The following is a 27046-nucleotide window of genomic DNA, read 5'->3' as shown; positions in this document are numbered from 1 at the left end:
GCGGCATAGAATAAGTGAGGAGCAGGGTGGGGGTGGGGGAAGAGATCAGAGAGTGGGGGCCGGGGCATGGACGGAGCAGCTTAGCAGGCTCTTCCGGGACTTCACGTCTGCTCCAGCGATGGGACGTCCTTGGAGGTTTGGGGCAGAAGAGCGACGTAAGCTTGCGAGCTCCTTACCTTGGCCGCGGCGTTGCAGACAGGCTACAAGAGGGCAGCGGCGGAAGTAGAGAGACCGCTTAGGAGACAGCAGTTCAGGGGCGTCATGGAGGTGGTAAGAAGTTGGTCGGATTCTGGGTGTGTTTCGAAGCTGGGGCTGTTAACAAAGAGCTGTTGGTGGATTGGACGTGGGTTGTGAAAATGAGAGGCCAGCGCAGCGTGACTCCTTAGGTGTTTGGCCAGAGGACCTGGAAGGATGGAGCAGCCGGGTCGGGAGGGGCACGTTTTGCAGGGAGAGATCAGCCGTTTAGTTTGGGTTATACTGCAGTGCGGTCCCATTAGACAGCCAGGAGGTGGCGTGGAGCAGGCAGTGGGGTAGTTGAGTCCAGGGTGCAGGAGAGAGGTCGGGACTGGAAATGGAGGTCTGGAAGTCGTCAACACGTGGATAAAACATGCGAGGCCGTGAGGCTGATGTGGGCGGGAGAAGTAGGGGAGGCCGGAAGGCGAGCCTTGGGGCTGCGGTGCGCCGACGCTCGGGGCTCGGGGAACCAGGAGGAACGGCCACCGTTGCGGCAGGACCACAGAGGCCCGTGATGCCCTGGGCGCCGCGCCAGGAAGGGGTCGAAAGGGGACGGAGCAAGCAGCTGGGTGAAACGTCCCGGCGGGGCCAGTGAGGTGAGGCCCGAGAACCCCCTCCCCGTGGACTCATCACCTCGTGGGTGATGGCGGTGAGTGGAAACGCCTGCTTGGATGGAAAATGAGAGGAAGCGAAGAAAGTGAATCAGGACAACTCCTTTGCGGGGGCAGGGCACGTTTTTACCGGAGGGCAGAGAAATGGGGCAGCGCTTGGAGGGTGGACTCAGGGAGCCCTTTTTTTAAGATGAGGGAAATAGCAGTGCATGCTGGTGGAGAAGAGCGATTAGAAGGGGAAATTGGTTTACCCCCGAGGGAACGGGAAAATGGCTGGAACAGGATCTTGGGGTAGGTGAAATGGGACAGGATTTGATGCACAGTGGCTTTAGATGGTGGCATGAGACGGTTTATCCGTGGAAGTAGGAGGTAGGGCCGAGGCTATGGGCAGAGGTGTTGGTGGACTGGTACACGTGGTGGGAGACTGGGAGTTGGCTTCTGGTTGTTCCAGTTTTCTCTGAAAAGGAAGCAGGGTCTTCAGAGGGGAATGGGGATGGGGAAGGGGAAGGGCAAGGCAGCGGGGTCAGGGGTTTGAGAAGACAGGAAGTGTCGATCTAGGATAAGGAGTGAGAATGGCCTACGGATGCGTCATGAGAATTCAGTTGTGCGCCAGGGCCCCATGAGTACAGCAGTCATGGATTTAGAGTGAGATGAGTTGGGCTAGTGATGTGCTCTTTGGCTGCGTCGGGGGGATAGACAGGAGGTTGGTGAAGGCCTGGGTTTAATCACAGCTGAGCTTTTGTCCCTTGGATGTGCGAGAAACAGACGCACGTGAGTTGAGGATGTATATAAGGGAGTGTATGTAACGTGCCGTAGAATCTCAGCTGGGGAAGAGCAGAGCAAGGACACAAGAACAGTGAGGGCCGTGTGTCCGTTGTCACTTTTCTAATTCAGCTCAGATTTATACAGCAGTAAAAACGCTTATGTGCCTAGGAAACTCAGCGGTTTTCTTCCTAGTACTAATTTATAGATAAGAAACAATTACCTACTGAGGTAAGACTTTCTCGCATGGAAACCTCCATGAGGCTGATTTAGCAAAAGCCTTTCTGCTCCAGCTAATTTGCCTGATAAAAGTTACAGTATTTCCCACTCTCGCAAGTGCCAGATGTTGGACTTTTATCAGGTGGTACATTTTTGATCTATATTTGATGACGCTTAGGACTGTCAAGGGATTTACAAGCAATCTTGCACAGAAAATAGTTGGAAATTGTACTGTGTCAAGGATGAAATTATAACTTTTCCCTTTCATTAGTGTAGATAACTTTAATTGTCCGAAGACTTCTGATGAAAGTTGTCATTTCTTACACATTCATATTTGACACTATTAGAATATCTGAAACATTCACAATGTCACAAACGGGGATAAAAATATATAAATATAAAATTTTATATTTTCAGTAAATACGCTGAAGGCCTAAACCTGTCATCTCTGCACTATAAATGTGCGTGTGTAAAATCCATACACTGTATGCTCTTCGCATATACACAGACACTTGCAGTAGCACTAATATAACCTCAATGAGCAGCCTTCAATCTAAGAAAGATCTCCAATAGAAAAAGGTATTTGTCGTTTAAATATCGTGGAATTGATATCCGTGGTTCATTAGAGGAGATACACTTGCCTATTGACTTACACTACTCTTTGTCAAAAAAGAATTTAAGGTGGTAACAGTAAAAACAAAACAAAACAAAAAAACTCTTTAGGGAAGAAAATGCATTAAATACCACCAGTGTGTAAAATGAACACGGAACAGAAGGGTTCATTTTATGGAATTGTGGTATTTAATGCAAATCATTTTTCAGTTTTCCTGAAAGCTCAGATGGAAAGATTACATGCTCTGAGGAAGTGACAATTATCCCCCTCACTTACGGTGTGATATTTATTGTGTTTGCTTAAAAGTATATTCACTCAGAGGTATTTTCTGCTCTCCAGTAAGAAGTCTTTCCAAAGAGAGGCTGGGTATTAGAGGTGTGTGCATTCTCTGCTGGTTTTATAACGCGGTGTGAAAACAGCCACACAGCCTCGGTGGCACTGCATCCCCTCCGGAGTCTGGGATTCAGTCGATGGCCGCCAGCCTGACTGTGGCACCTGGTCCCTGTGGGGTGGCCGGAGTTTCTCATGGCCTTGGCTGGGCTCACTCACTTGGGTTAGGCTCAGGTCGGCTCAGCTGAGGCCACTGGAATGTCTTGCCTCTGGTCCCTGCATCTCTTGCCCTCCTGTGGGACTAGGGCACTAGCACAGCAGAGCGCAGTAGCTGAGGGTCAGCAGTGGCAGAGGACAAAGCAGAGCAAGGCCAGCGTTCCGCATCTCTCCTTGCATCACTCCTACTGTCATCCCATCAGCCAGTGCAAACCAGGTGGCCGAGTCCGACTCGGACCAGCCGGGTGTTGCAAGGTCAACGGCAGAGGGTGGGGATACATGGAGACTTGAAGAGTTGGGGCCATTTAGGCAGTCTCGCAGCGGGCCAGCACCCAGGAACCTGAACAGAATTATTTGAGCCAGAATTGAATCCCAGATTTTGTTAATACTTTCAGTTTGTCATTGTTGATTTTTTTGTTTGTAGTTAAGCAGAATTTTGTATAAGTGAGGCTTCCAGTCTTGTACTTTTGTAAGAGCAGCCTTCGGCCAGTGCAGTTTCTCCTTCACTGTAGTTGCAGTGGAACCTTATTCTGGTGGGTTTTGCCTACTTTTCCAGTTCAGCTCACTCGAAATGGTTTCCCCGTCCGTCGAGGTATTAACTGGAACTATGCCGGCCGCTAAACTTAGTGTCACATTCAAGAACACAATCAGCAAATCTTCAATATTGTAGTCTATGCAGTCAATGCGTATGTCACAACAAGGAGGAACAAAAGCAAAAAAAAAAAATACACTGAAACGTTTACATCACCATCTCTGCAGAACATTTCATAGTATGTTTTAAAATACCATGTGACTATCACAACTCATTCACAAAACTGTAGCCTCTTGTCTTTATTGACTTTGACTTAATCGAAGTGTTCCCATGTAAAATTATTTTTGAACTACTACCAGTGCAGAACATTTGCTGTGATATACAGGCTTCTATTTTTCTGTCTTTAGTTGTCAGAATTCACGTGAATTTTGTTACATGTATGTATCTCAGAAAGTATTGGGATGAGGATTCATTTTTTACAAGTAACATTCATCTGTATCTCAGAGGACCAGAAGGCAAATGTCTCAGAACGTTAGTTGATGCTCTTCCAGAGGTGAGCAAGGCACATCAAATTGGCGATTTTTTAATATTTATCTCAAATGGGTATTTTAAAGTTTCTTTAGAAGATTGCAAACGCTGCTTTTGCTTTTGAGTTTTGCGGATTAAAAGTAGATGGGTATTATAAGAAAATTATCTGGCAAGATTGTGTTCTTTAAAAGGTAAGACTTAAGTATTGGATGTAAATTTGATATTCATTTGGATGATGACTTCAGCTTTAAAACTAGGGGTAGGAGGAAAGTGGGGAAGACTGTAATTGTCCGTTTTTCTCATTATTAATAACTTTCATGACTGCTTTGGATTTTCACTTTTTTATGTGTTTGTTTTGTTTTTTAGGGAGAAGTGATAGCACTGGATAAAATATCCAACAAAGTAGAAAAAATAAAGCAGAATGCGTTATTGTTAGGGCTAAATTCCATCAGGGCATTTTGCTTCGATGGAACAAAGGCCCTTAAACTTGATATGGTTAAGGACACAGATGGTGAGTTAAATTTTATCTTTTCAAGGCTTTTATAATTGGCTTTACAAACAGATTGTCAGATTTTGCTACCTATGTTCTAGCCCCTAAATATCCACAGGGCCTTGGCATGGATCTAAGGTATTTTGCTGTAATAGATGTCTTCTTGCTTTTCATCTCATCTTTGAATATCAAGTTTTTAATACCGAATCAAACCTCCAAGACTTGGTCAAACTCTTTGTTCTTAACCTATTTATTTTATTTTATTTTATTTTTTTATTGAAGTATAGTTGATTTACAGTGTTCTGTTGATTTCTGCTGTACAACAAAGTGATTCAATTATACATATATATACATTTTTAAAAAATATTCTTTTCCATTATGGTTTACCACAGGATACTGAATACAGTTCTTTGTGCTACACAGTAGGATCTTGTTGTTTATCCATTCTATATATAAAAGCTTACATCTACTAACCCCAATCTCCCACTCCATCCCTCCCCCAACCCCTCCCCTTTGGCAACCACAAGTCTGTTCTCCATGTCCGTGAGTCTGTTTTGTAGATAGGTTCATTTGTGTCATATTTTAGATTCCACATTTAAGTGATATTATATGGTATTTGCTTTCTGACTTATTTCACTTAGTATGATAATCTCTAGTTGCATCCATGTTGCTGCAAATGGCATTGTTTCATTCTTTTTCTATGGCTGAATAGTATTCCATTGTATATATGTACCACATCTTCTTTATCCATTCCTCTCTCAGTGGGCATTTAGGTTGTTTCCATGTGTTGGCTATTGTGAATAGTGCTGCTAGGAACATAGGGGTGCGTGTATCTCTTTGGATTAGAGTTTCCTCTGGATATATGCCCAGGGATGGGATTGCTGGATCATATGGTGGCTCTATTTTTAGGTTTCTGAGGGATCTCCATACTGTTCTCCACAGTGGCTGTACCAATTTACGTTTCCGCCAACAGTGTAGGAGGGTTCTCTTTTCTCCATATCCTCTCCAGCATTTGTTATTTGTAGAGGTTTTAATGATGGCCATTCTGACCGGTGTGAGGTGGTACCTCATTGTAGTTTTGATTTGCATTTCTCTAATAGTTTAGCAATGTTGAACATCTTTTCATATGCCTACTGTCCATTTGTATTTCCTCTTTGGAGAAATGTCTATTTAGGTCTTCTGCCCATTTTTCTATTGGGTTGTTTGTTTTCTTTTTGTTGTTGAGTTGTTTGAGCTGTTTGTATAACTTGGAAATTAAACCCTTGTTGGTTGCATCATTTGCAAATATTTTCGCCCATTCTGTAGGTTGTCTTTTCGTTTTGTTGATTGATTGTTTCCTTTGCTGTGCAAAAGCTTGTAAGTTTGATTAAGTCCCATTTGTTTATTTTTGTTTTTATTTCTGTCACCTTGGGAGACTGACCAAAGAAAACATTGGTATGACTTATGTCAGAGAATGTTTTGCCTATGATCTTTTCTAGGAGTTTTATGGTGTCATGTCTTATGTTTAAGTCTTCAAGCCATTTTGAGTTTATTTTTTGAGTATGATGTGAGGGAGTGTTCTAACTTCACTGATTTACATGTGGCTGTCTAACTTTCCCAGCACCTCTTGCTGAAGAGACTGTCTTTTTCCCATTGTATATTCTTGCCTCATGTGTCAAAGCTGTGTGATTGACCGTAGTTGTGTGGGTTTATTTCTGGGCTCTCTGTTCTGTTTCGTTGATCCATATGTCTGTTTTTTGTCCCAATACCATGCTGTTTTGATTACTGTAGCTTTGTAGTATTGTCTGAAGTCTGGGAGGGTTATACCTTCTGCTTTGTTCTTTTTCTTCAGGATTGCTTTGGCAATTCTGGGTCTTTGATGGTGCCATATGAATTTTAGGATTATTTGTTCTAGTTCTGTGAAAAATGTCATGAGTAATTTGATAGGGATCGCATTAAATCTGTAGATTGCTTTGGGTAGTATGGCCATTTTTTTTTTTTTTTTTGCGGTACGCGGGCCTCTCACTGTTGTGGCCTCTCCCGTTGCGGAGCACAGGCTCTGGATGCGCAGGCTCAGCGGCCATGGCTCACGGGCCCAGCCGCTCCACAGCATGTGGGATCTTCCTGGACCAGGGCACGAACCCGTGTCGCCTGCATTGGCAGGCGGACTCTCAACCACTGCGCCCCCAGGGAAGCCCAGTATGGCCATTTTAACAATATTAAATCTCATCCAAGAGCATGGGATATCTTTCCATCTCTTTGAATCATCTTCAGTTTCCTTTTTTAATGTTTTATAGTTCTCAGTGTATAAGTCTTTCACCTCCTTGGTCAGGTTTATTTAGTATTTTATTTTTGGGGGTGTGATTTTGAAAGATATTGGTTTTTTGTTTGTTTTTTTTTTTACATTCCCTTTCTGCTATTTCGTTGTTAGTGTAAAGAAATACAGCTGATTTCTGTATGTTAATCTTTTATCCTGCTAACTTCTTGAATTTGTTTATCAGTTCTAGTAGTTTTTGTGTGGAGTTTTTAGGGTTTTCTGTATATAGCATCACGTCATTTGCATATAATGACAGTTTTATCTCTTCCATCCTAATTTGGATACCTTTTATTTCTTTTTCTTGTCTGATTGCTGTGGCTAAGACTTCCAATACTATGTTGAACAGAAGTGGTGAGAGTGGGCATCCTTGTCCTGTTCCAGATTTTAGTGGGAAGGCTGTCAGCTTTTCACTGTTGAGTATTATATTAGCTGTGGGTTTGTCATAAATAGCTTTTATTATGTTGAGATATGTTCCCTCTGTACCCACTTTGGTAAGAGTTTTTATCATGAATGCATGTTGAATTTTGTTAGATGCTTTTTCTGCATGTATTGAAATGATCATGTGGTTTTTGTTTTTTTCTGTTGTTGATGTGGTGTATCACATTGATTTGCGTATGTTGGACCATCCTTGTGAACTTGGGATGAATCCCATTTGGTCGTGGTGTTTGATCTTTTTTATGTGTTGTTGGATTCAGTTTGGTAATATTTTGTTGAGAATTTTTGCATCTATATTCATCAAAGATATTGGCCTGTAATTTTCTTTGTTAGTGGTTTTCATATCAGGGTGATGGTGGCTTCATAGAATGTCTTTGGGAGTGTTTCCTCTTCTGCAATGTTTTGGAAGAGTTGGAGAAGGATGGGTGAGAGTTCTTTGTATGTTTGGTAGAATTCACCTATGAAGCCATTTGGTCCTGGACTTTTATTTGTAGGCAGTTTTAAAATTACAGATTCTATTGATATTTCACTTCTAATGATCAGTCTGTTCAAATTATCTATTTCTTGATTCAGTTTTGGTGGACTGAATGTTTCTAGAAAGTTGTCCATTTCTTCTAGGTTGTTGAATTTGTTGGCATATAATTGTTCATAGTATTCCCTTATTTTTTTTTGTATTTCTATAGTGTTGGTTGTTACGTCCCTTTTTCATTTCTTATTTAGTTTATTTGGGTTCTCTCTCTTTCCTTCTTGGTGAGCCTGGCCAGAGGTTTGTCGGTCTTGTTTATTACCCTTTCAAAGAACCAGCTCTTGGTTTTATTGATTTTTTTTTTCTATTGTTTTTAATCTCTGTTTATTTCCCCTCTGATCTTTATTATTTCCTTCCTAATGCTGACTTTAGGTTTTGTTTGTTCTTCTTTTTCCAGTTCTTTTAAGTGTTAACCTATTTGTTTTAGTTTCATATTACAGCTGAGAAAGCTGAGATTTGAGACAAACCTTTCAGTTTTATGATTCTTCATTTTTCATTTTTCTTGAGGAATTGGGGATATAGAGCCGGAAGGGAAAAACTGCCACATATCTTGTTTTGGAATAAAGTAATACAGTAGTTAAATTGCTCTATTTCTCTCTCTTTGTCTCTATTTTGATTTGGTTTCATAAAGTATTCGAGAAACTTGCATATTTTAATGAAGTAATTGGCATTAGTTTCTCTAGAATGTTCACTGATTAAAGATGCTATTTGATTCATGATGACTTTTTAAAAAATGAACTTATTTTTTTATTTTCTTTTATATTGGAGTATATTTGTTTTGTTGTTGTTTGTTTTTTTTGCGGTACGCGGGCCTCTCACTGTTGTGGCCTCTCCCATTGCGGAGCACAGGCTTCAGATGCGCAGGCTCAGAGGCCATGGCTCACGGGCCCAGCCGCTCCGCGGCATGTGGGATCTTCCCGGACCGGGGCACGAACCCGTGTCCCCTGCATCGGCAGGCAGACTCTCAACCACTGCGCCACCAGGGAAGCCCCTGTATTGGAGTATATTTGATTTACAATGTTGTGTTAGTTTCAGGTGTACAGCAAAGTGATTTAGTTATACATACACATGTATTTATTCTTTTCCAGGATTCATGATGACTTTTAAAATGCCTGCTACATCAGTAGTAATGTGAAAATCCACATACCTTTAAGAAATTATTTTGTGACTTCTGCCTAATATGTAGTAAGTCACACGTGATTAAGAAGCCAAAACAAATGAAGCCCATGGAATACTTGCCAGAAAAACAGGGACTATCCTGAAGAAGAGTGGGAGCAGGTCGGGTTGAATTGCCTGATTACATGACAACAGTGTGTCATGATCAGTGGCTTGTCAGCCCTGAAGTGTTAGCCAGGGGTTTGCAGTTTATATCAGTGTGTAGGCTAGGGGGCTGTACCAGAGAGACCCAAAATACAGTGACTTAGAAAAGATAGAAGCGTTTTTTGGTTTTCTTGTTTATTTTTGTCTCACTGAAAAGTTGAAGAGGTGGACATCCAATGCTGGGAGCTTCATCTCTGGGTCCAAGACAGCTGTTCCAGTTTTTATTCCAGGGCGTAGGAAGGGACTGGGAGATGCACAAGACCTGGAAGTGGGGTGCATATCCCGCTGGCCACAACTTAGTTGTTTGATTAACTTAGCTGCAAGGGGGGCTGGAAAACGTAGTCTTCAGCTGTGTTGCCATGTGCCCAGTTCACACCATTTCTATAGAAGAAGAGGATAATTGTTATTGAAGAACGAATAGCAGTCTGCCAAAAGCTTTGTACTATTAAAAGTGGAGATGGGGCTTCCCTGGTGGCGCGGTGGCTGAGAGTTCACCTGCTGATGCAGGGGACGCGGGTTCGTGCCCTGGTCCGGGAGGATCCCACATGCTGCAGAGCGGCTGGGCCCGTGAGCCATGGCCACTGAGCCTGTGCGTCTAGAGCCTGTGCTCCGTAGTGGGAGAGGGCACAGCAGTGAGAGGCCCGCGTACCGCAAAAACAAAAACAAAAAAACAAAACAACAAAAAAAAGTGGAGATAGTGACTGTTTCCATTTTTTTCTTTTATTCATCAGTAAAATTTTTCTTCCCCCTTTAAAGTAAGTAAAAGAGCTTGAAAGCCTCTGAGTGGGTAAGTGAGATGCATAGTAGAAGGTGCAAGGAGTGACCCAGTAGCTGTATGCTAGCATCATGCTATGTGGTAGTTTTCCTACACAATTTGTTCTGATTATGTTCTGTTGTTATCCACATCGTGCCACCACTTAGTGATGAAAACCACAGTAATCATTTCATTATTATTCTTCACAATTCTGGGGGCTGACCAGACCCTCAGATAGATGGTTCTTACTTGCAGTATCTCGTGCAGTTGTGGTCATGTGGTAGTGGAGGGAGATGTCATCTTGAAGCTGCTCTCTTTCACATACACATCGGGAGGATGATGGTGGCTCTCAGCTGAGACCTCTCCACGTGTCCTGGATACTCTCAGCGTGTTGGTTGGGTGGGTTTCGAGGGCGAATGTTGGAATAGCCCCAGGCAGCAGCCATGTCCCCATTTATGACCTATTCCAGAAGTCACTTAGCATCGATTCTGCTGTTGCCCAGAATAAATGAGAAGTAATATTACATCCCACCTCTTGTGTCACTGTGGTGTCAGTGTCAGATTGTAAGAATGTATGGAATGGACAATATTGTGGCAGCCATCTTTGGGAAGTATAATTGCTTTCACAGCCGTAAAGTATTTTTATTAAAAAAGAAATTATTTATTTGGCTGCGCCGGGTCTTTAGTTGTGGTACGCAGGATCTTTAGTTGCGGTGTGTGGGATCTTTGGTTGTGGCATGCGGGATCTTAGTTGCGACATGCGGGATCTGACCAGGGTTCGAACTCAGGCCCCCTGCCTTGGAAGCATGGAGTCTTAACTGCTGGACCACTGGGGAAGTCCCAGATTATTTTTATTTTTAGTCATACATTTTTATATGCATAATGGATTGTTAGCTGAACACAGGACTACTGTAATGTGTAAAGTATTACACTTGTTTATCCTTTGTGGCCACCTTTACACACTTTGCTTCATAAAGAAGAGGCCCGTGGAAGCACAGCACTCTCTCACCCTCCTGGAATTGAGGCTTCGGGTCCTGCTTCAGTGCCATTTATAAGTGATCGCTGCTGCCTCCTTCTCCTGCCATCCCCGACTGCTGCCCCTACTCTCGACCCTGCCCAACTCTGTGTCAGACTTGCCGTCAGGCACTGCCAACTCTACATCCTGGGCCCTACCACATCTTCTTTATCCATTCTTCTGTAGATGAACATTTAGGTTGCTTCCATGTCTTGGCGATTGTAAGCAGTGCTGCAGTGAACACTGGGGTGCGTGTATCCTTTTGAACCATGTTTTTGTCTGGATATATGCCCAGTAGTGGGATTGCTGGATCATATGGTAGTTCTCTTTTTAGTTTTTTAAGAAACCTCCATACTGTTCTCCATAGTGGTTGTACCAATTTACTTCCCACCAACAGTGTTGGAGGGTTCCCTTTGCTTCACACCCTCTCCGGCATTTGTTTGTAGACTTTAAAAAAATTTATTTATTTGGTTGTGCCGGGTCTTAGTTGTGGCAGGTGGGCTCCTCAGTTGTGGCATGCGAACTCTTAGTTGCGTCATGCATATGGGATCTAGTTCCCTGACCTGGGATCCAACCTGGGCCCCCTGCATTGGGAGCATGGAGTCTTAACCACTGGGCCACCAGGGAAGTCCCTGTTTGTAGACTTTGATCATGGCCATTCTGACTGGTGTGAGGTGATAACTCATTGTAGTTTTGATTTGCATTTCTCTGATAATTACTGATGTTGAGCATCTTTTCATGTGCTTTTTGGCCATCTGTATGTCTTTGGAGAAATGTCTATTTAGATCTTGTGCCCATTTTTTGATTGGGTTGTTTGTTTTTTTGCCATAGAGCTGCATGAGCTGTTTCTATATTTTGGAGATTAATCCCTGTCGGTCACATCATTTACGAATATTTTCTCCCATTCTGTGGGTTATCTTTTCATTTTGTTGATGGTTTCCTTTGCTGTGCAGCAGCTTTTGAATTTAATTAGGTCACATTTGTTTGTTTTTGTTTTTATTTCTATTACTCTAGGAGATGGATCAAAAAAGATACTGCTTGAATTTATGTGAAAGAGTATTCTTACTATGTTTGCCTCCAAGAGTTTTATAGTATCCAGTCTTACATTTAGGTCTTTAACTCATTTTGAGTTTATTTTTGTGCATGGTGTTAGAAAATGTTCTAATTTCATTTTTTACATGTAGCTGTCCAGTTTTCCCAGCACGATTTATTGAAGACACTGTCTTTTCTCCATTGTATAGTCTTGCCTCCTTTGTTGTAGATTAATTTTGATCATAGGTGCATGGGTTTATTTCTGGACTTTCTGTCTTGTTCCGTTGATCTGTATTTCTGTTTTTGTGCCAGTTCCATACTGTTTTGATTACTGTAGCTTTGTAGTATAGTGTGAAGTCAGGGAGTCTTATTCTTCCAGCTTTGTTTTTCTTTCTCAAGATTGCTTTGGCTATTCAGATATTTTTGTGTCTCCATAGAAATTTAAAATCTTTTTGTTTTTCGTTTTGTGAAAAATGCCATTGGTAATTGGATAGGGATTGCATTGCATCTGTAGATTGCCTTGGGTTGTATAGTCATTCTGACAATATTGATTCTTCCAACCCAGGAATATGGTATATCTTTCCTCTGTTTGTGTCATCTTCGATTTCTTTCATCAGTTTTTCATAGTTTTCAGAGTACAGGTCTTTGTCTCCTTAGGTAGGTTTATCCGTAGGTATTTTATTCTTTTTGATGCGATGGTAAATGGGGTTGTTTCTTTAATTTCTGTTTTTGGACTTTCATTGTTAGTGAATAGAAATGCAGCAGATTCTATGTTTTAATTTTGTATTCTGCAGCTTTACTGAATTCATTAATGAGCTCTAGTAGTTTTCTGGTAGTATCTTTAGGATTTTCTATGTATAGTATCATGTCATCTGCGAACAGTGACAGTTTTACTTCTTCTTTTCCAATTTGGATGCCTTCTATATCGTTTTCTTCTCTGATTGCTGTGGCTAGGACTTCCAAAACTATGTTCAGTAAAAGTGGTGAGAGTGGACATCCTTGTCTTGTTCCTGATCTTACAGGAAGTGCTTTCAGCTTTCCATCATTGAGAATGATGTTTGCTGTGGATTTGTCATATATGGCCTTTATTATGTTGAAGTGAGTTCCCTCTATGCCCACTTTCTGGAGAGTTTTCATCATAAATGGTGTTGCATTTTGTCAGAAGCTTTTTCTGCATCTATTGAGATGATCATATGGTTTTTATTTTTCACTTTGTTAATGTGGTGTATCACACTGATTGATTTACAGATGTTGAAGAATTCTTGCATCCCAGGGATAAATCCCGTTTGGTCATGGTGTGTGATCCTTTTAATGTATTGTTGGATTTGGTTTGCTAGTATATTTGTTGAGGATTTTTGCATCTATGTTCATCAGTGATATTGGTCTGTAATTTTTTTTTTTTTTTTTTTTGGTGGTATTTTTGTCTGGTTTTAGAATCAGGGTGATGGTGGCCTCATAGAATGAGCTTGGGAGTGTTCCTTCCTCTGCAGTTTTTTGCAATAGTTCCAGAAGGATAGGTGTTAACTCTTCTGTAAATGTTAGATAGAATTTGCCTGTGAATCCATCTGGTCCTCTACTTTTCTCTTTTTTTTAAATAAATAAATAGATTTATTTATTTATTTATCTTTATTTTTGGCTGCATTGGGTCTGTGTTGCTGTGCGTGGGCTTTCTCTAGTTGCGGTGAGCGGGCTTCAGTAGTTGCAGCACACGGGCTCAGTAGTTGTGGCTCGCAGGCTCTAGAGCGCAGGCTTAGTAGTTGTGGTGCATGGGCTTAGTTGCTTAGTTGCTCCGCGGCATGTGGGATCTTCCTGCACCAGGGCTCGAACCCACGACCCCTGCATTGGCAGGCAGATTGTCAACCATTGCGCCACCAGGGAAGCCCCTCGACTTTTGTTTGTTGGGAGGTTTCAATCACAGTTTCAATTTCAGTACTTGTGATTGGTCTGTTCATATTTTCTATTTCTTCCTGGTTCAGTCTTGGGAGATTGTGTTTTTCTAAGAGTTTGTCCATTTCTTCTAGTTTGTCCATTTTATTGGCATATAGTTGATTGTAGTAGTCTCTTATCCTTTATATTTCTGTGGTGTCCATTTCAACTTCTCCTTTTTCATTTCTAAGTTTATTCATCTGAGCCCTCTCCCTTTTTTCTTGACAAGTCTGGCTAAAGATCTATTCTGCCATCTTGTCTCAACACCCCTCAAAAGTTGAAAAAAAAAAAAGTGCTTGTTACTGGTTCTTGTTTCCTCATCTCTCAAGCTGAGAACCAGTTTCCAGTAGGGCCTTGAGCCCACTGGTCAGGGCTACGTGGTTTCCCTAGCTGAGCTTTGAGGTGAGAGGGAAAATGCACCCTTCTTCACTCCTCTATTCTCTTCCCCACAACGATTGTGGTGTGGGGTGATTGGCACTGGGGTTGGAGACACACCTCTGGAGCCCCTTTTACCCCTGAGAGCCGCATGCCAAACTGAAGTGACTGAGGCCCTGGCGTCGGGGGAGCCTCTCTGCTCTAATTTTTATTATTTTATTCCTCTGCTTCATTTTTAGTTTGCTCATCTTTTTTCAGTGTCTTAAGAATGGAAGCCTAGGTTATTACTTTGAGACTTTTCTTTCTTCTTTTTTTTTTATTTTAATAAATTTATCTTTTTATTTTTGGCTGTGTTGGGTCTTCGTCGCTGTGCAGACTTTCTCTAGTTGCGGCAAGCGGGGGCTACTCTCCATTGCGGTGTGCAGGCTTCTCACTGCGGTGGCTTCTCTTGTTGCAGAGCATGGGCTCTAGGCGGGTGGGCTTCAGTAGTTGTGGCACACGGGCTCAGTAGTTGCAGTACGCGGGCTCTAGAGTGCAGGCTCAGTAGTTGTGGCGCACGGGCTTAGTTGCTCCATGGCATGCAGGATCTTCCTGGACCAGAACTCGAACCCATGTCCCCTGCATTGGCAGGTGGATTCTCAGCCACTGCACCACCAGGGAAGTCCTGAGACTTTTCTTTTTAATGTAGGTATTTACAGCTGTAAATGTCCCTCTACGCACTATTTCACTACTTCCCATAAGATTTGGTACATTGTGTTTTGTTTTCGTTCACGTCACAGCATTTTAGGATTTACCTGTGATTTCTTTGCCCCACGGTTATTTAGGAGCATGTTTTTAAATTTCCACATACTTGGAATTTTCCAGATTTCTTTCTGTTACTAACTTCTGTTTTCATTCCATTTTGGTGGGAGAAGAAACGTTGTGTGAGTTTAAGCTTTTTCAGAGTTACTCAGCTTTGTCTTATGGCCTTGCATATGGTTTGTCTCCACGTGCACGGCAGAGGAATATGCGTTCTGCTGTTACATAGTGTTTTCTATTAGGTCTAGTTGGTTTATAACGTTGAAGTGTTCTGTTTCCTGTTGGTCTTCTGCCTCTTTGTTCTTTTCATTAGTAGTAGTTCTGTTTTTAATTTATGAGGAACTTCCATACTGTTTTCCATAGTGGTTGCACCAGTTTACATTCCCACTGGCAATGCATGAGGGTTCCCTTTTCTCCACACCCTCTTCAACGCCTGTCATCTCTTGTCTTTTTGATGACCTGTGGTTTTGATGTGCATTTCCCTGATGATCAGTGCCGTTGGGTGTCTTGTCATGTGCCTGTTGGCCATCTGTCTGTCTCCTTTGGAAAAATGCCTGTTCAGGTTCTCTGCCCGTTTTTTAATCAGGTGGTTTTGTTTTTTTGATATTGAGTTTTGTGAGTTCATTATATACTTTGGGTATGGTATTAACCCTTATCAGGCAGATCATTTGCTACCGTTCTATAGATTGTCTTTTGGTTTTGTTGGTGGTTTCTTTCACTGCAAAAGCTTTTAGGTTTGATTAGTTGTGTATTTTTGCTTTTGTTTTCCTTGCCTGAGGTGAAACAGAATTGCTAAGACTTCTGCAAAGGAGTGTGCTGCCTGTGTTTTCTTCTAGTTGGTGTATGGTTTCTGGTCTTACATTTAGGACTTTTGTTCATTTTCATTTTGTTTTTATATATGGTGTGAGAAAATGCTCTGACTTCATTCTTTTGCATATAGTTGTCCAGTTTTCCCCAAATCTCTTATTGAAGACTGTCTTCTCCCCCATTGTGTACTTTTGCTTCCCTTGTCATAGATTAATTGACTATAAGTGTGCGGATTTATTTCTGGGCTCTCCAGAAGTTCAGGGGCGAGGCTCCCTGGAGCTGGGATTCAGAACTCTAAGGAGGGGGTTTTACCTCGCTGCTGTGCTGCGCAGGGTCCAGCTTGAGAGAGGGGGCTCTGTCCACTTCGTACGGATACTTAAGGGAAAAAGCTGGAAACTGTACCTGTCAAGGCGAAGGGCTGTTACTAGGCTTGTTTTTTTTGTGTGTGTGTAGTACGCGGGCCTCTCACTGTTGTGGCCTCTCCCGTTGCGGAGCACAGGCTCCGGACGCGCAGGCTCAGCGGCCATGGCTCGCGGGCCCAGCCGCTCCGTGGCATGTGGGATCTCCCTGGACCAGGGCACGAACCCGTGTCCCCTGCATCGGCAGGCGGACTCGCAACCACTGCGTCACCAGGGAAGCCCTACTGGGCTTGTTTTGACAGAAACAGCAAGCCATCAGGAAGGATCAAGTTCTGTCCTCTACCCCTTTTATCTTTCATCCTCTTCCCACCCCCATCGCTTCTCTGCCTCCTGTTGGTGAATCTTGAAGCCAACAGGCAAAGGAGAATTGTAGTTCACAGAGTTCCGCCCTCAGCATCACACAGCAGAGTAGAAGTGGGTAAACTTGGAGCTCAGAAGAATATAGCTTAATAACTAGCATATTTGGAGCAGAACAGATAGTCCTTGAAATAGGTTCAAATGTATACTAAAATTTCGTATATGATAAAATTAGCATTGCAAACCTAGAGGGAAAAGTAAATTAATAAATGGCTCTAAGATGATTTTTTTGTTTGGAGGGCTGGGGGAAAGGTTTATACACAAAAGTAACTTTAGGATGGATTAAAGTTTACTGTCAAGAATTAAATGGAAAGTAACTAGAAGCAGGTATAGATGAACATTTATTTGACTTCATAATGGGGAAGATTTTAAAGCATGAAAGCAAAGCTAGAACTCAAGAAAAAAGATAAATTTAATACTCAACATTTATGTATGTAAAAAAAAAACGTGGCAGATGGCAAACAGTGGGAAATATTTGTAAAATAGTTAAGATGAGATCACTATTTTTGATGTACAAAGAGCTCTTCTAATCAATACAAAAAAGACAAGTCTCAGTAGAAAACCAGCAAAGACGATGTGACCATCTAAACAAAAAAATACAAATGGTCAATAACATAATTATCAACTGATGAGGATTTTGGGGAAAGTACACTCATGACGCTGGAAGTGTAAATTGCATATACTCTTTCTACAGGATTTTATCAGTATGTATTAAAACCCTTAATAATTGCTTACTTTGGAAAGATATTTCTTTGGAGGCAGTCGATAAGAAAGCAAGGATGGTTGTGGATGGAGATGAGTGAAATTGATAAGAGCTCGTGTCTCACAGTTTTGCAGTCAGAAAAGCAGGTTATCTTGGGGTGAGACCCAGAACGCTGCTGTGGGCACCGTAGGAAATCAGCTAGCTTTGCATGAAAGCAGTCTGTAGTAATATCTTGCCTACAGTTAGATACCATAAATATATGAGCAGACCCGCTTGGTTTCATGATTTTCTCCAGTAACCCTAAGTAGATGAGAAGCTGGAGTGGAGAAAGTTATGTAAGCAAATGCAGAGGGAAACCTGTGGAAGATTGGATTCGGGGCCATGTAGACTCATTCTAGAGCATAGCCTTGCTGATGGCCACAGAAGCAAGGAAGCTGAGGAACCATAGAACCAGGGTGTTTGCCTAGAAACTAAAAGGTAGTCTCTTTTTCTGGGGCCGTCTGCAGTAAGATTTACTAAGAAAAATACCAGCTCTTAGAATGACTAGAGTTAATTTCATGTCCCAGCCCTGGTGAAGTGTGGCTTCTGACATTGGGGGTAGCGGTCTTGTTTGATTAGGCCTTGGCTTGCGCTATATCAGTTAATCCTATAATAATCACATCTTTAACCTCTTTTACCTGTAAGTCAGTTAGCTGAGCCAGCTACCTGATGGAATTGTTATGCATTACTTTCTGTTCTAGATGATGATGTTAAATTCCGATAATTGCATCTGTTTCAGGAGTTTTCTGTCCTAATAGGGCAGAGAGCAAATAATGTTTATAATTCTCTTTATAGGAGAACCTCCATTCTTACCAGAATCTTTTGACCGAATTCTTCTGGATGCTCCCTGCAGTGGACTGGGACAGAGACCAAACATGGCTTGTACTTGGACTTTGAAGGAAGTGACATCATATCAGCCATTACAGCGAAAACTCTTCACTGTGGTATGTGATAATTTTTTGCTGTGGAAGAAAGGTGACCTTTACTAGTTTGATCTTTTAAAGACTGAGAGCAGTATTCATAGCAGCATTATTCACAGTAACCAAAATGTGGAAAAAACCCAGGTATCCATCAACAGATGAAGGGATAAGTAGAATGTGGTATGTACATACAATGGAATATTACCCAGCCTTCAAAAGGAATGAAATTCTCATACACGCTACAACATGGATGAATTTTGAACACATTATGCTAAGTTATATAAGCCAGACACAAAAGGACCAAATGGTGTGTGATTCTGTTTATATGAGTATCAAGAATAGGCAAATTCATGGAGACGGAAAGTAGAAAAGAGGTTGCCAGAGGCTGGAGGGACAGGAGAGCGAATGGGGAGTTCCTGTTTCATGGGATGATGAAGAAGTTCGGGAGATGGGATAATGGTGATGGTTGTAAACAGTGTGAGTGTACTTAATGCCATTGAATTGTACACTTAAAAATGGTTAAAATGGTAAATTTTACATACACTGTACCACACACACAGAACACCTGGTTTTCCTTTATGTTGACTCACTCTTTCATCTCAGGCAATAATAGAATTTCTTCTCTGAGACATTTAAGGAATTTCAAACATTCTGCTCTGTCTTAAAAATAGAGCATTGTTGGGACTTCCCTGGCAGTCCAGTGGTTAGGACTCTGCGCTTCCACTTCAGGGGACCCGGGTTCGATCCCTGGTCGGGGAGCTAAGACCCTGCACGCTGCACAGCGTGGCCAAAAATAAAGGGGGGGTTGTTAACATAGTTGCTAATTGATGTAAAACATTTGGGTATAAAATAAATTACCTTTTTATAGGGTTCTTGGATCATCTTAGTGAATTAAAAGTGGGAAATCCAATAGAGGCAAACACATTCATAAGATTGGGAAGTGACAGCATCCAGTGTCAGATATAGAAGGACAGTAAAAATGTAGCAAATCTAACTGGTCTACAGTATGTTTCAGAAGAAGCCCAGATAGAACATGTGAGAATTTCTGTCAGTCTTGCCAACGTGATTCCATAGGATGTAGACAGCATTTTATCAGAGATGATCCCACCATTTCCTCTCAGTTCTCTAATTATAAATATACAAGCTACAGCAACAGTGGGTATGCTCTGATGATTCCATCTCTGAAGCTATTTTTCAGTACATTTCTTTTCAGCACTGCTGGTGTCTCCTTTCCTACACAAAAGCGGCACTAAGAGTGGATTGTTTAAACTTTTATTGTATATGGTCTTCAGAGAACACATCCTGGAAGTTAAAACAGCAAGCAGCAAAAAAAAGCTTTGCTTCTAGCTGCAGCCCAGTTTGATGTGAGGGTAAAATTAGGACCTGTTTTAAGAGACATGGCTTTTTGTTCTTTTTAGCTCATAGCGAAAAGACATTTTAAGAGGCTACTTGGGAGGAGATGTGTTGGTCTCAGTGACAAGGAGCATCTGACCGTGTGCAAGAGAGAGTGTAGGACCCAGTGGGTGTGCCACTGGGTGAGGGTAGGGGTTGAGACTGTGGACCCAGTGCCTCCACATACGTTACTCTGGGTACCTGGGTTTCCATATGGGAGAAGTGGGTAGGGTAACTCCCCCTGATGGGGTACCGTTCTCATGGCGGTTATAAGATTTGTTGAGAAAAGCTGTGTGATGTGCTTAGAACAGCAGCTGGCACCCAGTAGCAAAGTTTAAATTTTGATCCGTGTACTAGGATTAAGAAAGCATAGTATATGCTTTTTTTTTTTTTAAGATTTTTATTAACTTTTTTTTAAAAATCTGGGGATTTGAAAAGAGAAACTTTCGTTATTTGGGACAAGTTCATTTTCATATTACACCTTATTTCCTGGACATATACTCATTGGGCACCTCCTATATGTAATACACAACTCTAGGTGCTGATGACATGCTAGTCAACCCCTGACCTTTTACATGGGGTTTCTGTTCTAACTGGGGAGGAAAATAAACAGCTAGTTGAGTTAGAGATTTCTTGTATTCCAAGGCAGTGCCCAATGAAGCAAACTTTAGGGAGGAAGGGGGATGGGAGCGCCTGATTGGAACAGTTGAAAATTGTACAGGGGCTGGGCAGGGAGGGCGCTGCTGAGACGCTGATATAGAAACAAAGATAAGAGGATGGTGAGGAGGGAGCGAGCACTGCAGGGAAGGAGCAGAGCTTTCCGGGCTGGTGCAGAGGTCCTGAGGTAGGTGTGCGCCATGCACCTTCCAGAGCAGCAGGGGCAGGTGGTGCTCAAGCAGGGCAAGCCAGGCACACGAGAAGGGAAGGCTGCGAGGGGCCTGCTGTACGCAGGGCCTCGAAGGCCACTCGAGGACGTGGGCTTTGACTCCAAGGGATGACGGGAACATTGGAAGGGCTTTTTTGTTCTGTTTTGCTTTTTGGCTGTGCCATGCGGCTTGTGGGATCTCAGTTCCCTGGCCAGGGATTGAACCTGGGCCGCGGCAGTGAACGCCTGGGATCCTAACCACTAGGCCACCAGGGAACTCACCATGGAAGGGTTTTGAGCTGAGAAGAGACAGTTCTAAAAGCACCGATCTGGCTGCTGTGTTGAGAATAGATGGTAGGAGGGCAGGCAATGAAGCAGGTAGGAAACTGTTTGAATAATCCAGGCGAGAAATCATGAAACTTGGAGCAGAATGATAGCAGTGGAAGTTGGTGAGAAGTAGCCAATCTCTGGATATATTTTGAAGGTAGAGCCGATGGCATTTGCTGGATGACTGGGGAATGTGAGAACAAGAGGCATAAAGGATAATCTGAGGTTGGGGCCTGCGCCCCGGGGAGGACTGGAATCCGGCTCCAGGAGGGTTCAGAGGAAGAAGGTAGGAGTTTAGTTTGGGACGTGTCACGTCTGAGGGTAAAAATATTGAGAATGCAGTTCAACATATGGGTACAGAATTCAGAAAGGAGTCTCACCTAAAAATGTAAATTGGTGAGTTTTCAGTATAAAAATGGTATCTAAAGCCGTGAAACTGAATGAGCACATTTGGGAAAGTCTTGGTCCAGATGGACTAAAACAGCTACAAGATAATGAAATGCATCTGGCCTGGAACACTCTAATTAAAGAGAGAGTCCTGGTCATACAGCCCATCACTTATTTATCCCAGACACTTGAAAAAGGTATCATATATGTATATATTTTTTCTTTATACACCTTTATTTTGTACACATTTATAAATGTTGTGTGTTACAACAAGCCTGACTTACTCTTCCCATTTAAAAAATAAACCATAAATAATATAAAGGAATCATGGTCTTTTTCTCCTTTATAAATCCTACCCATGAGTCTTTTTGTTTTTAATAAATTGTTTTGGAGTATAGTTGATTTACAATGTTGTGTTAGTTTCAGGTATACAGCAAAGTGATTCAGTTATACATATATCCATTCTTTTTCAGACTTTTTTCTTATATAGGTTATAACAATACTGAATAGAGTTCCCTGTGCTATACAGTAGGTCCTCGTTGGTTATTTTATACATAGTAGTGTATGTGTGTTAACCCCAAACTCCTAGTTTATCTGTCCCCCATACTGTTACCCCTTTGATAATCATAACTTTGTTTTCTATGTGCGTCTATTTCCGTTTTGTAAATAAGTTCATTTGTATCATTTTTTTTAGCTTCCACATATAAGTGATACTATGTGCTATTTGTCTTTCTCTATCTGACTTGACTTCACTTAGTATGATAGTCTCTAGGTCCATCCATGTTGCTGCAAATGGCATTATTTAATTCTTCTTTTATGGCCAAGTAATATTCCATTGTACATATATACCACATCTTCTTTATGCATTCCTCTGTTGATGGACATTTAGGTGGCTTCCATGTCTTGGCTATTGTAAATGGTGCTGCTGTGAACACTGGAGTGCGTGTATTTTTTTTAAATTTTTATTTTATATTGGAGTATAGTTGATTTACAATGTTGTGTTAGTTGCAAGTGTGCAGCAAAGTGATTCATTTATACATATACATGTATCCATTCTTCTTCAGATTCTTTTCCCATGTATAGGTTATTACAGAATATTGAGTAGAGTTCCCTGTGCTGTACAGTAGGTCCTTGTTGATTATCTATTTATATATATGGTAGTGTATATATGTTAATTCCAAACTCCTAATTTATCTCTCCCTGCCACCTTTCCCCTTTGGTAACCATAAGTTTGTTTTCTATGTCTGTGAGTCTGTTTCTGTTTTGTAAATAAGTTCATTTGTATCATTTTTTTAGATTCCACATATAAGTGGTGTCATATGATTTTTGTCTTTGGCTTATTTCACTTAGTATGATAATCTCTGGGTCCATCCATGTTGCTGCAAATGGCATTATTTCATTCTTTTTTATGGCTGAGTAATATTCCATTGTATATATGCATTGAGGTTTTTTTCATGTCCTGGCTATTGTAAATAGTGCTGCAGTGAACATTGGGGTGCATCTGTCTTTTCTAATTATGGTTTTGTCCAGATATATGCCCAGGAGTTGGATTACTGGATCATATGGCAACTCTATTTTTAGATTTTTAAGGAACCTCCATACTGTTCTCCATAGTGGCTGTATCAATTTACATTCCCACCAACAGTGCAAGAGGGTTCCCTCTTCTCCACACACGCTCCGGCATTTATTGTTTGTAGGCTTTTTGATGATGGCCATTCTGCCTGGTGTGAGGTGGTACCTCATTGTAGTTTTGATTTACATTTCTCTGATAATTAGTGAAGTTGAGCATCTTTTCACATGCTTTTTGGCCATCTGTATGTCTTCTTTGGAGAAGTGTCTGTTTAGATCTTCTGCCCATTTTTTGATTGAGTTGTTTGTGTTTTTGACAGAGCTGCATGATCTGTTTGTATATTTTGGAGATTAATCCCGTTGGTCACTTTGTTTGCAAATATTTTCTCCCATTTTGTGGGTCGTCTTTTCGATTTGTTGATGGTTTCCTTTGCTGTGCAAAAGCTTTGAAGTTTAATTAGGTCCCATTTGTTTATTTTTGTTTTTATTTTCATTACTGTAGGAGGTGGGTCCACAGATATTGCTGTGATTTATATCAAACAGTGTTCTGCCTTTGTTTTCCTCTAAGAGTTTTATAGTGTCTGGCCTTACATTTAGGTCTTTGATCCATTTTGAGTTTATTTTTGTGTATGGTGTTAGAGAATGTTCTAATTTCGTTCTTTTACATGTAGCTGTCCAGTTTTCCCAGCACCACTATTGAAGAGACTGTGTTTTCTCCATAGTATATTCTTGCCTCCTTTGTCATAGATTAATTTTCCATAGGTGTGGGGTTTATTTCTGGGCTTTCTGTCCTCTTCCATTGATCTATGAGTCTGTTTTTGTGCCAGTACCATACTGTTTTGATGACTGTAGCTTTGTATCATGTTTTGAAGTCTGGGTGTCTGATTGATTCCTCCAGCTCCATTTTTCTTTCTCAAGATTTCTTGTGCTATTCGGGGTCATTTGTGTCTCCATACAAATTTTGGTGTCAGGGTGATGGTGGCCTCATAGAATGAATTTGGGAGTGTTTCTTCCTCTGCAGTTTTTTGGAAGAGTTTCAGAAGGATAGGTGTTAACTCTCCTGTAAACGTTTGATAAGGTTCACCAGTGAAGCCATCTGATCCTGGACTTTTGTTTGTTGGAAGATTTTTAATCACAGTTTTAATTTCAGTACTTGTGATTGGTCTGTTCATATTTTCTATTTCTTCTTGGTTCAGTCTTGGGAAATTGTATCTTTCTAAGAATTTGTCCATTTCTTCTAGGTTGTCCATTTTATTGGCATATGTGTGTTCATAGTAGTCTCTTATGACTCTTTGTATTTCTGTGGTGTCCATTGTAACTTTTCCTTTTTCATTTTATTAACTTGAGCCCTCTCCCTCTTTTTCTTTTTTTTTTTTTTTTGGTACGCGGGCCTCTCACTGCTGTGGCCTCTCCCGTTGTAGAGCACAGGTTCCGGACGCGCAGGCTCAGCGGCCATGGCTCCCGGGCCCAGCCGCTCCACGGCATGTAGGATCTTCCCAGACCGGGGCACGAACCCGTGTCCCCTGCATCGGCAGGTGGACTCTCAACCACTGCACCACCAGGGAAGCCCCTCCCTCTTTTCTTGATGAGTCTGGCTAAAGGGTTATCAATTTTATCTTTTCCAAGAACCAGCTTTTAGTTTCATTGATCTTTTCTATTGTTTTCTTCATCTCTGTTTCATTTATTTCTGCTCTGATCTTTATGGTTTCTTTCCTTCTGCTAATTTTGGGTTTTGTTTGTTCTTTCTCTAGTTGCTTTAGGTGTAAAGTTAGTTGTTTATTTGAGATTTTTCTTGTTTCCTGAGGTAAGATTGTACTGCTGTAAACTTCCCTCTTAAAACTGCTTTTGCTGCATCCCGTAGGTTATGGATCGTCGTGTTTTCATTGTCATTTGTCTCCAGATAGCTTTTGATTTCCTCTTTGATTTCTTCTGTGACCCGTTGATGTTTTAGTAACATATTGTTTAGCTTCCCTGTGTTCGTGTTTCTTACAGTTTTTTCCCTGTAATTGATTTCTAATCTCATAGCGTTGTTGTCGGAAAACATGCTTGATATGATTTCAACTTTCTTAAATTTACTGAGGCTTGATTTGTGGCCCAAGATATGATCTATCCTGGAGAATGTTCCATGTGCACTTGAGAAGAAAGTGTATTCTGCTGCTTTTGGATAGAATGTTCTATATATATGTGAATTAAGTTCATCTGGTCTGATGTGTCATTTAAGGCCTGTGTTTATTGATTTTCTTTCTGGATGATCTGTCTGTTGATGAATGTGGGGTGTTAAAGTCCCCCACTATTATTGTGTTATTGTCAATTTCTCCTTTTATGGCTGTTAGCATTTGCCTTATATATTGAGTTGCTCCTATGTTGGATGCATATATATTTACAGTTGTTATATCTTCTTCTTGGACTGATCCCTTGATCATTATGTAGTGTCCTTCTTTGTCTCTTGTAACAGTCTTTATTTTAAAGTCTATTTTGTCTGTTATGACAAAAGTAGCAAAAAGTATTGCTACTCCAGCTTTCTTTTGATTTACATGGAATACCTTTTTCCATCCTCTCACTTTCAGTCTGTATATGTCCTTAGATCTGAGGTGGTTCTCTTGTAGACAGCATATATATCAGTTTTGTTTTTGTATCCATTCAGCCAGTCTGTGTCTTTTGGTTGGAGTATTTAATCCATTTACATTTAAGGTAATTATCGATAATGTGTTCTTATTGCCATTTTTGTTAATTGTTTTGGATTTGTTTTTGTAGGTCTTTTTTCTTCCCTTCCTCTTTTGTTCTCTTGTGATTTGATGGCTATCTTTCGTGTTGTGTTTGGATTGCTTTTTCTTTTTTGTGTGTGTCTATTGTAGATTTTTGGTTTGTGGTTCCTGTGAGGTTCTGATACAGCAGTTTATATATATACAAGGTTGTTTTAAGTTGCTGGTCTCTTAATTTCCAGTACATTTCCAATATCCTGCATTTCTACTCTCCTCTTCTCGTATCATATTTGTGTGTGGATGATTTCCTGCCGTTACTTTAAGTTTGCCTATGCCCGTGAGATTTTCCATTTGTAATTTTCTTATTTCTACTTGTAGCCTTTTCTTTTCTGTCTAGAGAATTTCCTTTAGCATTTGTTGTAAAGGTGGTCTGGTGGTGCTGAATTCTCTTAGCCTTTGCTTGTCTCTGAAGCTTTTGATTTCTCCATCAAATCTGAATGTTGTATCTGAATGAGGGCATTGCTGGGTAAAGTATTCTTGTAGTAGGTTTTTCCCTTTCATCACTTTAAATATATTGTGCCTCTCCCTTCTGACTTGCAGAGTTTCTGCTGAAAAATCTGCTGATAACCTTATGGGGATTCCTTTTTATGTTATTTGTTCCTTTTAATATTTTTACTTTGTCTTTAATTTTTGTCAGTTTGATTAATGTGTGTCTTGGCATGTTCCTCCTTGGGTTAATCTTGTATGGGACTCTCAGCGCTTCCTGGACTTGAGTGAGTGTTTCCTTTCTCACGTCAGGGAAGTTTTTGGCTATAATCTCTTCAAATATTTTCTCAGGCCCTTTCCCTCTCTCTTCTCCTTCTCAGACCCCTATAATGTGAACGTTGGTTCATTTAATGTTGTCCATTTCATTTATGGACATTTAATGTTGTCCCAGAGGTCTCTGAAATTGTCCTAATTTCCTTTCATTCTTTTTTCTTTATTCTGTTCTGTGGCAGTGATTTCTACCACTGTCACTTATTTTGTTCTTCTGCCTCATTTTTTCTGTTATTGATTCCTTCTAGTGTAGTTTTCATTGCAGTTATTGTATTGTTCATCTCTGTTTGTCCTTTAAATCTTCTAGCTCTTTGTTAAACATTTCTTCTTGTCTTCTTGGTCTATGCCTCCGTTCTTTTTCCGAGATCTTGGATCATCTCTACTATTGTTACTGTAAATTCTTTCTCAGGTAGATTGCCTGTCTCCACTTCACTTAGTTTTTCTTTTTGGTTCTTATCTTGTTCCTTCTTCTGGAACATATTTCTCTGCTGTCTCATTTTGTCTGACTGTATGTGTTTGTGTCTCTGTTTCTCAGGCTGCAGGACTGTGGCTCCTCTCGCTCCTGGTGTCTGCCCCCTGGTGGATGAGGTTGGTCCTGGGGCTTGTGCAGGCTTCCTGGGGGGAGGTGCCTGCCCACTGGTGGGTGGAGCTGGGTCTCGTCCCTCTGGTGGGCAGGTTCATGTCAAGTGGTGTGTTTAGATGTGGCTGTGAGCTCAGTATGGCTTTAGGCAG

The 27046-nt window shown here is 41.3% G+C and overlaps 1 protein-coding gene across 8 annotated transcripts in view; it reads left to right on the top strand.

The window, feature by feature from the left end:
- The window catches only part of NSUN6 (NOP2/Sun RNA methyltransferase 6), an 87558-nt gene that overhangs the window by 47778 nt on the left and 12734 nt on the right, over positions 1-27046 (top strand). For all 8 annotated transcript variants that reach the window (XM_027121992.1, XM_027121997.1, XM_027121996.1 and 5 more), the window contains 2 exons: positions 4412-4556; positions 18132-18280. In XM_027121992.1, the coding sequence (XP_026977793.1) occupies positions 4412-4556; positions 18132-18280 (294 nt within the window). The remainder of the gene's footprint in view (positions 1-4411; positions 4557-18131; positions 18281-27046) is intronic.

The sequence above is a fragment of the Aethalodelphis obliquidens genome, unplaced genomic scaffold (genome assembly GCF_003676395.1).
Source record: "Aethalodelphis obliquidens isolate GAN/ISIS:26980383/991018 unplaced genomic scaffold, ASM367639v1 scaffold23, whole genome shotgun sequence".
Classification (NCBI taxonomy): Eukaryota; Metazoa; Chordata; class Mammalia; order Artiodactyla; family Delphinidae; genus Aethalodelphis; species Aethalodelphis obliquidens.
The sequence above is the reverse complement of the archived record's forward strand: the minus strand, read 5'-3'. Positions and strand labels throughout refer to the sequence as shown.